The 13,886-nt window shown below is 47.4% G+C and overlaps 1 protein-coding gene and 1 long non-coding RNA gene across 3 annotated transcripts in view; one reads left to right on the top strand and one right to left on the bottom strand.

The window, feature by feature from the left end:
- The window catches only part of LOC140132969 (uncharacterized), a 29,437-nt gene extending 23,798 nt beyond the window's left edge, over nt 1-5,639 (bottom strand). Inside the window, exon 1 of the long non-coding RNA XR_011855758.1 lies at nt 5,288-5,639. This is a non-coding gene — a long non-coding RNA (uncharacterized lncRNA). The remainder of the gene's footprint in view (nt 1-5,287) is intronic.
- MBOAT1 (membrane bound glycerophospholipid O-acyltransferase 1) overlaps nt 4,846-13,886 on the top strand; it is a 58,850-nt gene continuing 49,809 nt past the window's right edge. The window contains exon 1 of one of the 2 annotated variants that reach the window (XM_072152460.1): nt 4,846-5,069. In XM_072152460.1, coding sequence (XP_072008561.1) covers nt 5,061-5,069 — 9 coding nt within the window. In that variant the 5' untranslated portion in view covers nt 4,846-5,060. Of the gene's footprint in view, nt 5,070-5,274; nt 5,592-13,886 lie in introns of those variants that run through there. The other variant, XM_072152459.1, reaches the window with a different exon arrangement.

The raw sequence follows: 13,886 nt of genomic DNA on the forward strand, positions 1-13,886 counted from the left end.
TGTGAGCTGTGTGCATCAGGGTACAATTATACATCCAGGGGTGTGTGATATATCCTAAAACACTCCTTCATGCATAACCATGGTTTGTCGGGGCATGTGTCACACTGATATATGGTTTCCCTCCTTATGCCCCTTTTGGAGCACACCCTGCACCTTTTTTGGTTCCTTCCCTTGCTGGCTGTTTGGGGAACTTCTCCTGGAAAGTGCTGCCCTGGTACAATCCGTGATGTGGCCTCGCTTCCAGACGTGCTAGCACTCTCCCCTTCCTGGTCTCTAAAAATCAGCTTCTTGACTACCACCTCTTGAAATTCCAGGAAAGTTCCCCTCTGGCCGGCATATCGATGCAGCACAAAAGCATTATACAATGCCATCTGCATGATGTGCACGGCCAGCTTCTTGTACCACACCCTCGACTTCCGCATGGCATTGTACGGCTGAAGCACCTGGTCCGACAAATCTACCCCTCCTATGTACTTATTATATTCCAAAATACAGTCCGGCCTGGGGGCTTCTCCACTGGTACTTCGTACAGGGGCAGGGGTGATGCTGTGCCCATGTATTGTTGTTAGTACAAGGACATCCCTCTTGTCCTTGTACCTAACACACAATACTGAGTCGCTGCTTAGTGCTCGGCTCTCATGCCTTCTGAGCTTTTCCCCTAGCAGCGACTTAGGGAGACCTCTCTGATTTTTCCTAACAGTGCCACATGCCGCAGTTTGTCTGGAAGCGAGGCACTTGAACAGGGTAATACTCGTATAAAAATTATCCAGGTAGAGGTGGTAGCCCTGGTCCAATAGTGGGTGCACCAAATCCCACACTATCTTTCCAGCTATTCCCAGGAAGCAGGGGCATTCAGGGGGCACTATCCTAGAGTCCTTCCCTTCATATACCCTGAACCTAAAAGTGTACCCTGATGCACTCTCACACAGCTTATACATCTTCACGCCATACCGTGCCCTCTTATTGGGCAGGTACTGGCGGAACTGAAGTCTCTCTTTGAAATGTACCAGGGACTCGTCCACTGATATGTGCCTCTTTGGAGTATACACATCCATAAATTGGGCACTCAGGTAGTCTAATATGGGTCGGACCTTATATAGCCTATCATAACTGGGGTCATCTCTGGGTGGGCACTGAGAATTGTCAGCAAAATGCAGAAACCTATGGATGGCTTCAAAGCGCATCCTATTCATTGCCATGCGGAACATCGGGGTGTGGTACAAAATGTTTGTGCTCCAATAATCCCTAATAGAGGGCTTTTTGACGAGTCCCATAAGAAGTACTATGCCACAATACTTCTCCATCTCTGCTGCACTAACAGGGGTCCACCTATGGGGTTGCGCATAAAACGAAGTGGGTTTGTGGGCAATGTATTGTGCAGCGTAGAGATTAGTCTGGGACACCATCAAACTAATAAGCTCCTCAGTAAAAAAAAACTTAAAGTAGTCCACTGGTCCGAGCCCTGCCGTGTCTCTGTGTATCCCAGGGCTGGCCGTAAAATCAGGGACCTGAGGGGCATAACTACTGGGGGTCACCCATGTGGGGTCAGAAGTCTCGGGCACTCCAGGAGAAGTCCCGGGCACTCCAGGAGAAGTCCCGGGCACTCCAGGAGCAGTCCCGGACACTCCAGCAGAAGTCCCGGGCACTCCAGCAGAAGTCCCGGGCACTCCAGCAGAAGTCCTGAGCACTCCAGCACTACTGCGTAAGCGCCTTCTCGGGGGTTCCTCTGAGTCGCTTTGTGAGGACGAGGAAGACAAATAAAACTCGTCCCCACTAGCTGACTCCGTATCGGAGGCCATAAAACTATAGACCTCCAAATCAGTATACGTCTTCTGGGACATGATGGGGGGGATAGTATGCAACCTACACTACAACTACTCCACTCCACTACTACACCGCCTTCTCCTCCACTAACGCCTTCTCCTCCTCACAACGCCTTCTCCTCCACTAACACCTTCTCCACCACACACGCCTTCTCCTCCTCACAACGCCTTCTCCTCCTCACAACGCCTTCTCCACCACAAACGCCTTCTCCTCCTCACAACGCCTTCTCCTCCTCACAACGCCTTCTCCTCCTCACAACGCCTTCTCCTCCACACAATGCCTTCTCCTCCACACACGCCTTCTCCACCACTAAACGCTTTCTCCTCCACTAAACGCCTTCTCCACCACTAAACGCCTTCTCCTCCTCACAACGCCTTCTCCTACTCACAACGCCTTCTCCTCCACTAAACGCCTTCTCCACCACACACGCCTTCTCCACCACACGCCTTCTCCTCCACTAAACGCCTTCTCCACCACACACGCCTTCTCCTCCACTAAACGCCTTCTCCACCACACACGCCTTCTCCTCCACTAAACGTCTTCTCCACCACTAAACGCCTTATCCTCCACTAAACTCCTTCTCCACCACTAAACGCCTTCTCCTCCACTAAACGCCTTCTCCACAACACACGCCTTCTCCACAACACACGCCTTCTCCTCCACTAAACATGCCTTCTCCACCACTAAACGCCTTCTCCTCCTCACAACGCCTTCTCCTCCACTAAACGCCTTCTCCTCCACTAAACGCTTTCTCCACCACACACGCCTTCTCCTCCACACACGCCTTCTCCTCCACTAAACGCCTTCTCCACCAAACACGCCTTCTCCACCACACACGCCTTCTCCTCCACTAAACGCCTTCTCCACCAGTAAACGCCTTCTCCTCCACTAAACGCCTTCTCCACCACACACGCCTTCTCCTCCACTAAACACGCCTTCTCCACCACACACGCCTTCTCCTCCACTAAACGCCTTCTCCACCACTAAACGCCTTCTCCTCCACTAAACGCATTCTCCTCCACTAAACGCATTCTCCTCCACTAAACGCCTTCTCCACCACACACGCCTTCTCCTCCACTAAACGCCTTCTCCTCCACTAAGCGCCTTCTCCACCACACACGCCTTCTCCACCACACACGCCTTCTCCTCCACTAAACGCCTTCTCCACCACATGCCTTCTCCTCCACTAAACTCCTACTCCACACGCTTCGCACTTAAAAGTGCGGTTTGGGGGGAAAGGGAATACAGATGATGGGGGGGATAGTACAGGGAAGTGGGATTACACTGGGAGGGGATGGAGGATGGGTGTAGTAGGTATTTTTTAACTTTCACAGGACAGATCCTAAAACCCTCTGCTCTCCAACACTACCAAACGCAGAATGGCGGCGTTGGAGAGCATGGAGGGTCTGCCCTCCACAGTCACTGATCGCTGTGATTGGCCAGTCTGTACAGACGGGCCAATCACAGCGATCTACATCACAGGACCAATCAGATCGGTCCTGTGATGTCAGAGGGGGACGTCCCCTCTCGATCCCAGCATGCTCTGGGAGTATGTCATCCCGTCTCGCGACGGGATGACGTCATTAACCCCGGAGCCGCCAGCCTACAGCCTCCGATCGCTGCAATTGGCTGTTTGTAAAGACGGGCCAATCGCAGCGATCGACATCACAGGACCGACATGACAGGTCCTGTGATGTCAGAGGGGGGATGTCCCCTCGCGATCCCGCCCGGTCTCGGTGGTCGGTCATGACCGAATTTTGACATGTCGCGCCGCTGGCGGATATATCCGCCATCGAGCGCTAACTCACTGTGCTCGATGGCGGATATATCCGCCACGGAGTGTGAAGGGGTTAAGGGTGGTGGGATATCCTGGACGCAAACTGGTGGGCCCTCCCCACAATTTCTCTCACTAAAGTAAATGTTCCTAGTAATATATACACAATATATACTTTATATACACTGCGTCATCCCTGGTATCACATTTATATACACATTGCCGATCCCACTTTATATTTAGATATAAATATAGAAATAAAATAATATTAAGAAAAATAATATAGAAATAAACATAGATACAAAAAACCCCCCGTAACACATAGATATCTATCTTCCCAGATATATACACAGATCCCCCAACAACACAGATAACAGCCTCCCCCCCAGTAACACATGAATATATACACAGCCCCCCCCCAGTAACGCATACACACACACACATATATATAAGGCTACACCTAAATGACTGTTGGGGGACATATTTACAGCTGGACGTTCCTCATAGGCCGGCAATGGCCGCACGGAGCCACTCCATACTCCATATGGAGAGGGGAGGGGTCACCCCTTCTTCCTCTCCATCGCGCCAACTGTATGCCCGCCACATACGTTTGTGTTAATGTGGCCTAAAATTCTGTTTTTACGATGATGTACTTTGCCTTGGCTGCCACCGCAAGCAAAATCGCACCTGTCATCGCTTACGGTGGTACAGTGTGTCCACTACCCCTGAATCCTTACAGTTATTCATTTGATGGACTAAGTCCAGGTCCCGGGCCTTGTACCAATTTTCGCATGTGCTGCTTCCTGTTTTGTAATTTTTATATACCGTATATATTTGTGTGTAAGCCGGGTTTTTAGCGCTGCCGTTCCTTGGCCCCTGCTGTTTAATAAAAAAGCAGGACCTCCTTACACCATAGATTAATATCATGTAAGGAGTTCAATCCAAACAACAGCGTATGACACTGATCGTACTGCGTGGGAACTGCACAGTGCTATTATTGTGCAGGCCTAAAAGGAGCACGCTTACTAAATCTGACGGCTCTTTAAAAAGTTTTATTATGGGGGCTCATAGTTTTTTTCCTAGGACCCCACTTAAAATTGGCCCTGCCCATCAGATGTCACCTTCCCATATGAGAAGACTTGTACTATAAATCAGAGATTATAGTCAGGGCCTGGCAGACACATTGCACTCTGACCCTTCAGCTTCAAGTTACGCCCTGGTCAGGACCGATTTTAAAGGGGTTTTCCCACAAAACACGTAGGTCCTGTCCACAGGATAGGGCCTAACTTGCTCTTTGGTGGGGTTTTATTAATGGGACCCCAGAGATACTAAACGGGGGTCCGATAAATCACTGAGACCCCCACCGATCAGTATGTTTCGTGGGAAAACCCCTTTGATGGCTGCTTACAGAAACTGTGCATGGAGAGTGGTGGAGACTGCCCCTCAGGACTGGTAGTGAATAATGCAGCAGGTCAGTCCCTATCACCTCAGTAAGTTGGTACACAGCCCTGCTGCTCAGGAATGCGGGAGAGCTGGGTGAGCAGCCCTCAGTGTGAGCATATGGCTGCTGGAGAGCACCAGGACTGATGTGACCGGCCGGGGATGCACAGCAGCGGGCGCTGGATGCGTACACCCCTCCTCAGCACTCCGCAGACCGGTCAGTCCAGTCACTTGCAGTTACTCACTCACCCGGTTAGTCAAGCCCGGTGGTGGTCGGAGGGTGCCGGGCGTGAGGGCCCCACCCGGGGCAGGCGAGATACTTGCGATTGGGTCCCAGTTTATGGGCGGCTCCTTGTGGCTGCCACAGATACGGAGTGTTTGGTTTCCTGGGTGTGTGGTGCGTGCTCATGTCCCGGGAGCCCGCTCTCCTGCCAGGGTGAGGCACTGCGGTGCTGACGAAGTGATGGAGGCTCCAGGCAACAGGTTTTCTCGGACGACAGGATCCACAGTCCTGCAGCCGATCAGCGATTTCCTGCACATGCCCCTGGAGCAGGTGAGAATAGCTTGTCACTGGCTCCACTCTGCTACTCTTCTGCATTGTGCAGGATGGCATTTCTATGTCACCATAGTCTGATGTGTGAGTGTGGCTTGTGTAATGTGCACTATACATATTACTGGGACATGTCAGCCAGGCACACAAGGACTGTACATATTACTGGGACATGTCAGCCAGGCACACAAGGACTGTACATATTACTGGGACATGTCAGCCAGGCACACAAGGACTGTACATATTACTGGGACATGTCAGCCAGGCACACAAGGGCTGTACATATTACTGGGACATGTCAGCCAGGCACACGAGGACTGTACATATTACTGGGACATGTCAGCCAGGCACACGAGGACTGTACATATTACTGGGACATGTCAGCCAGGCACACGAGGACTGTACATATTACTGGGACATGTCAGCCAGGCACACGAGGACTGTACATATTACTGGGGCATGTCAGCCTGGCACACAAGGACTGTACATATTACTGGGACATGTCAGCCAGGCACACGAGGACTGTACATATTACTGGGACATGTCAGCCAGGCACACGAGGACTGTACATATTACTGGGACATGTCAGCCTGGCACACGAGGACTGTACATATTACTGGGACATGTCAGCCAGGCACACGAGGACTGTACATATTACTGGGACATGTCAGCCAGGCACACGAGGACTGTACATATTACTGGGACATGTCAGCCAGGCACACGAGGACTGTACATATTACTGGGACATGTCAGCCAGGCACACGAGGACTGTACATATTACTGGGACATGTCAGCCAGGCACACGAGGACTGTACATATTACTGGGACATGTCAGCCTGGTACACGAGGACTGTACATATTACTGGGGCATGTCAGCCAGGCACACGAGGACTGTACATATTACTGGGGCATGTCAGCCAGGCACACGGGGACTGTACATATTACTGGGACATGTCAGCCAGGCACACGAGGACTGTACATATTACTGGGACATGTCAGCCAGGCACACGAGAACTGTACATATTACTGGGACCTGTCAGCCAGGCACACAGAGACATGTCCTCAGGTACATCTGTTTGACTTTTAATACCACTTTTGCATTTCTGTTTTCTTTTTCCTCTTTTTGAAAATATTTTTTTATAATTCGATACAGAGCTTGGTAATATATTAGTTTTTTGCAGGATATGCTGAAGTGTTTATTACAAACCATGGTCAGGTGTTGTGCTATTTTTGGAAGAAAGATGCCAATTTAAGTTCTAAATAACAGTAGGATTTGAGTGAAAGGAATAAGTGTTATCTCGGGACCCCCACTAATAATAATCACTAGCGACATAAGTACAGTGCTTTGCTGTATTTGGCCAAACGAACACTCCATTCACATGAAATCTAAGAAACCCTCCCAGTTGTCATCTCTCCAGCGGAAATGTAATAATTAGATTTTAGAAGGATTCCCTTCATTTAAAGATGTTTTCTGCACCACTATCTGGTAGATAGACCATGGACGGAGCCATGTGTGATCTCCTGCCGCATCCCTGGTATAGCGGTGTGCTGGCTCTGCTGCTTGCAGGTGAGTGGTGGGGATTCTGGGGTTTTCATCAACCTCTGATGAACTATCCTATGGAAAGCTCTTAAGCAGTTACAGTGTGCAGAAAACTCCTTTAAGAATCTTCAATTCTTTCTATATATCTAAGTGACTTATAACTATGACTAATGGTAATGGCAGCAGTTGGTAAGGAGGAGGAGAGGTGGAAAGTTCACTATAGGAATCATATATTGTGTATAAACTTCCTTCTTTTAGTTTAGTTAGAGATCTGTGAGCGTTAGTTCCTTATTTTATGGGTTGGCATTTGTTAGATCTCTTGTTTGTGGGAGAATGATCATGTGTATTTATGTAGATTTTACTGTTATAAATATTTGTTGTAGCGCAGATGTTCACAGTCTCACTAATCATCTCTGATCTCAATATTTAATAGTCCTTGTGGTGGGATTCACATTTTGTTCCTCTGATATCTAGGTAGTCTGGGTACCTGTACCAGGCTGGCACCACCTAGCACTAGGAATAAAGAGAAACCTTTCTTCCAGTTGGGAAGTAACACCCTGCACCTGGCCAGGGCTGATGTAAACATCTAGGAATGTAGAGGAAAGGCAATGAGTATACAATGTGAAAGTAGAATATCACTGATTATAGAAGATGTTAGTCACTCTCCAGCTTCTCTTCTTTCCTATCTGTATTTCCCTTTAGTTTAGGTCTGTCTATTGCGATTTCTTTCTTATGTGACTGGAATGAAGTATAAAGTAGTATAACCAAACAATGTTATCTAACTGCATTTTCAAGATACGTTCTTCTCACAAGTTGGTCAAATAATGTACGTTATTAAGATAAGCTGCTGTGTTGTAATGCAGAAAGCTTCCCTGATTGTACTGTATCTGCTGCTGGTAAACTCTGACCATAGAATGTATGTCCATTAATCCTATTTCTAATGCTTTTGCATCGCAGCGATTTATATAATAGTACATTATTATTATTAAATTAATAATATTATTTAATAATACCTGTGTGGCCGCTAATGCAGAAAGCCAGTGTTACATACCATAAAAATAAGCCTGTCGGCAAAATCAAGCAGCTTTGATCATCAGCAGTCCGATTTAGTTACAGGTCTCTTGGTCCAATTGAATAAGCTTTACTGTAAAGCTCTGTAATGTTTGCGTAAATAAAAGCGGTTTGTGTCTTGTGTTATGTGCTGACCTCATGCACAAGTATTGTCCACTGGCTGGCTGTCACCCAGCTTACAATGCTTCAGAGGTCTCTCCCTACGAATGGCTGTTTTCAGTCTTTTAGGCTACATTCACACGACTGTATGCTGCAGGCATACTTCCAGCCGCAATGGAGAAGAGGAGTCGTCACCCCTACCCTCTCCATTGCGATGCATGGTGCACAGCGCCATAACACGGGGAAAGATGAGACATTTCCTATGTTTTCCCCATGTACGGAGCGGTACAGTGCCGCACATGTGATGCTCCATATTGCTCCGTGCGCTCATTGCCGTCTATGGAGAACGTATGTATGTCCGCAAGCTTGTGGCCATACATACGTCCCCCCAACGGTCGTGTGAATACAGATTCAGGCTGCATACACACAAGTATGGGCTGACAACCCTGTACGGGAGCTGCACCGTACCGCTCCGTAGCCCGTAGAAAGATAGGACATGTCCTATCTTTCTACGTGATACGGCGCTGTATATGCCTATGGAGAGGGGATGAGCTGTGCTCATCCCCTGTTCCTCTCCGCAGCGCCGATGTATGCCCACAGTACTACGATACGGCGGGCATACATCGTCTGAATGTAACCTTAATGTTGCTTTTAATCAGTATGTGAAGTTTTATGCTGCTTCACATTGTATCCCCTAGTAAAGTTACTATAGCTGAGTAATCTTACTGATTCTAAGTTTTCAGATCCTCCACTGAACTGAGAATGCCTTGACAAGAGCATTGCGCCCATTTAAAAACTTACATTGCTAAATCTACATGTTTGCTATCAACATTGTAGTAGTTGTATGTTGTATCGCAGTTTCTTCACGGGCCGGTAAAAGGGAGGAAGCTGTAATGCCTTGCCCCTCGGTTACCATGAAGATGGAAGGCATGAAGATACATGACTATAAGAGACAGTGATAGCTCCTTCAGTCAGATCAGCAGCAGAATTTCTTAGATTTGCAACTTCATCTTTTTTGATATTAGGCTGAAAATTCCTGTACTAGAGCCTAAGCTGCTGTGATATCTCTTGAGGTATTCCATGGAGATGTATAGGATTCTGAATCTGTGGTGTGTCAGTTAAGGCAGTGGCCGTGAAAGCCTCGGTAGCGAAAATGAAATTGCATGGAAAGCAGCAATGGAAGCTGTTTTCTGCTGCTGTTTTTCACACCTGGGTCCACATGGTGAATGTCTGCTGTAGTAATTCTGCAGCAGCCATGATCTGTGTGTCCTCAGCCTTAAAGGGAACCAGATGTGTAACTACAGTGGTAGCAGCCATAGCAGCTGCTATGGGGCCCGTTGTGTTGGGGGGCCCCGTCATCTGACCTGACACACTAAAGAGTGGGGGATGCGCATCATTATATACATATTAATATTAGTACATATTATTATCACATTGTACAGCATAAGATTGAGATTGTTTTCCCGTCACACATTGTACTTCAAAGTAATAGAAACATTTTGATGATATCTTTTGTGTTTAGTCATGAAAAAAATTGAAATTCTATTGATCACTTGTTCATTGTAATATACTGCAATACTAATGTATTGCAGCATATTACATAGTCAGCCTATGCATTCTGCATTGGCTGACAGCTGCACTGTTAGATCGTGCACAGTGCACAATCCTAGCAGGCAGCTACTGTGGGCAGCCCTGGGGTCCTTATCGGACCTTCGGGTGACCATGGTAATGATCGGCACCTCCGTGCCCTGCTCGGAGGGTGCCGATCGTCGTGCCTATGCACCTTAGACGCCGCGGTCGCTATGACCGCGGTGTCTATAGGGTTAAACAGCCAGGATCGCAACTATTGCGATTGCGGCTGTTACTGCGGGATCCCGGCGACCGCGCACAGCCGGGATCCTGCGGCAGTCGCACGGGCTCAGCTTCTGAGCCCGGGCGATCGCCACTACGTGCAGAAAGGGGTTAATAGAAGGGGTGGATTAAGACTGCCATGGGCCCTGGGCTATATTGATATTAAGTCCAAAAATCACTTCCTACATATGGTAGTAGAATCAAGCTTCTTGGGGAATGGAGGATGTGCCCCTTCTCCTAGTTTTCAATCTGCGGTTTCAGGACCTTGGAGGACCTTCAAAGGTCCTGAATACTCTCTTGTGTACATATGTATTTAGAGCAGGAACACATGTATGAGGATTTCATGGGTAAAATTTGATGGGTGGCCATGGTCCCCCTAGAAGGGAACCGCCTATATTATAATCCACTACTGATTAACAGTACCCTAAGTTAGTGTATGAAATATGCTATTTAGCATTCCCTCTTTTAGATTCAAAAAGTTATATTTATCTGCAAAAATTTCGTTGCCTGACTAACACTGTGTTAATGTGCTTTGGTCAAGTAATATTACCCCATGGTGAATAGACGGTGGGTGGGGCGGGTGGGCTGGCGATAGGCGGTGGATGGTTCGGCGGGCCGGCGATAGGTGTTGAGTGGGGCGGGCTGGCGATAGGTGGTCGGCAGGGCGGGGCTGCTGATAGCCGATGGTACTGGGGCTGGTGTTAAAATAATAAACAATGTACTCACCCAACTGACACTCCCCCGCAGCTTCGCTGATGCAGTCTGTTCGGCAGTGACACTTCCGTGCTCACCAGCGGGGCGCACAGACTGTGATGTCGCCAAACGGCTGATGTCACAGTTTGTGAGCCGCTGCCGCGCACGGAGCTGTCACTGCCGGCGAACTGCATCAGCGGAGCTGCGTGGGAGCGTCGGTCGGGTGAGTACATTTTTATTATTTTAATGTGCCAGGCAGGGTCTACTGGCTGTATACAGAAATGGGGGGGGGGCAGGCTGGCTGTATACAGGGGTGTCTGGTTATTATTTTTGGTTATTGTCTTGCGGACTTGGCACACATGTACTGGTTCCACCCACTTCAGTTGTACACTTCAGTTGTACAACGTGGGGCCACTTTAAGATTTATTTTCCCAGTCCATCCCTGCACAGGTATACATTGTCACTAGTGGCAGTCGAGTCAGTCGCCTGCCCACTGCTCGGCCTGAAGTGTCCAGGCCCAGCATTGTTGTTGTCGAGCAGCATCACCAGTGCAGCCAGGGCAGTAAAGCACTGCAGCTGCTCATGTAACCCCTGAGCCTTGAAGCCCAAGCCCTGCTGTCTGCTGGTCATGATCTGCCCCCTCAACCCTGTTAGATTATAGCAGAGTAGAGGATCAGATGATATAGCAGTGCTGAGAGGGGGACAGAAATAGACAGGAGTCAAAGTGTTAGCTCTGCTACATCTCTCCACCTCAAACGGTTACATTATATACACCTCAGCAGCTGACTCAGAACATACTGTTGAGATATGTGTGCGCTCTGCTATATCCGGCGTTCTCATATAATACATGTGTGTGTGGGGGGGGGGGGGGTCGTTTTTCTATAGTTCGCCTTAGGCAGCTGAGAGGCTAGGTTCACCCCTGAGGCTAGGTTCATATCTAATTTTTAACATACAGACCCTTCTTTACATTTTGCACTCTTTGTTTCATTGCAGTCAATTGGTGAGATCAAAAAAGTTATTTTTTTTTTTTTCTCATTAATGCATAACAGGATATTTTTGCTAATTTATTAAACAAGAAAAATTTTAATATCACATGGTCATACGGCTCAGTATTGAGTAGAAGCACCTTGTAAGCAAGTACAGCCATGAGTCTTCTTGGGAATGATGCAACAAGTTTTCCACACTTGGATTTGGGGATCCTCTGCCATTCTTCCTAGCAGATCCTCTCCAGTTCTTTCACGGTGGATGGTGAACTTTGGTGGACAGCCATTTTCAAGTCTCTCCAGAGATGCTTATTTGAGTTTAGGTCAGGGTTTTGGCTGGGCCAGTCAAGAATGGTCACAGAGTTCTGAAGCCACTGCTTTGTTATTTTAACTGTGTGCTTGGGGTCATTGTCTTGTTGAAAGATGAACTTACAACCCAGTCTGAGGTCCCAGGTGATGAGCATTGCCTTGTTTTCTCCAGGCATACTGCTTAGAATTAACACCAAAAAGTTCAATCTTTGTCATCACACTAGAGAATCTTTTTTCTCATAGTCCGGGAGTCTTCATGTTTTTTGTTTTTTTTAAATTGTATGCAGGCACACTTTTGTCAACACACTCTGCCATAAAGCCTGGGCTGGTGGAGGGCTGCAGTGATAGTTGACTTTATGAAACTTTTTCCCATCTCCCTACTGCATCTCTGTAGCTCAGCCACAGTGATCTTGGGGTTCTTCTTTACCTCTCTCACCAGGGCTATTCTCCCATGAGTTTGGCTGGACGGCCAGGTCGAGTAAGAGTTGTGGTCGTCCCAAACTTCTTCCTTATAAGGATTATGGAGGCCATAACCTTGAGTGCTACAGAAATTGCCACAATTCTGTCTCTCAGCTCCTTGGACAGTTTCTTATAATTCTCATGTGCTCTGACATACACTATGAGCTGTGAGCTGTTATATAGACAAATGTGTGCTTTTCCTAATCAACTCCAATTAGTTTAATTAATTAAACACAGTTAATAATTAGTGTCACAGCAAAGGGTCTGAAGACTTATAACCATATTATTTTTCATATGAAATCGAAAACGGCAGCACTCCAGTTCAGTGAAAAAACAGTGTTTTATTCCAACCTGTGCAACGTTTCAGCTATATCCCAGCCTTTGTCAAGCATCATACATAGTGTTACATCCAAGTATATAAAGGCACAACATAGTGACATCATCAATTCACAATAGTAAGAAAAACACACTAATGCACAGTATAAATTGATACATTACATATATCACGTGGCGTTAATGAGGTATTGTAATTAGGCATAAACGATTACCAGTAAAAAATATGTAAGGTAGTGAAAATATCCTAATACAAGTTGATTAGTTTATATGATCACCTGTGTAGGTAGATGTGTAGACACCCTCTTGACCAACCAAAGAGCAAAGTATTGCGTCGTGTCAGTAGAGCGCGACTCCATATGTTGGCGTTATGGTAACGGAGCTGTGCGCATGCGCAGATGCTATACTCATTCCCAGCTGCGTCATCTTGTGTCCAGATTGTGGTGCGCATGCGCACTGTCTGAATCCACTCCGTAGCGGCCATCTTGGAAAGGGTAAAAACCTAATTATGTGCTATTACGATAACTTGATCGTCACGGAGTAAGACAAAATGTGGCATACTACAGTGGAGCATAGCAGAGCTCAACTTACGGTAAGTAAGAGGCAAGGACCAGCTATAAAGGCAAAACAATGGTGTTCAAGTGACATCTAAAGGCAGTTTTAAGTAGGCACAGAGAGTTGGGCTACGAGATAAAAAAAGGGTCCACAAAAGTTATGGGACACTACGTGCCAAATTATCAATCAAGAAAAAAATGGCACAAGTGTGGGATAAATTCTGCACATCCGGAAGAATACCCTCCAGACGTGCAGGGCAATCCTCAACCCATTAGCGGCACCTAGAAATAAGCCCTAGTGACTACCTATAAGAGAATTGTACTGCAAGCCAGTTTCCAAAGCGAGTATGAATACATAGTATAAACCACCTATGCTCCTACGTTAACATACTGTAACAACCAATCA

Source organism: Engystomops pustulosus, chromosome 5 (assembly GCF_040894005.1).
Source record: "Engystomops pustulosus chromosome 5, aEngPut4.maternal, whole genome shotgun sequence".
NCBI classification, from domain to species: Eukaryota; Metazoa; Chordata; class Amphibia; order Anura; family Leptodactylidae; genus Engystomops; species Engystomops pustulosus.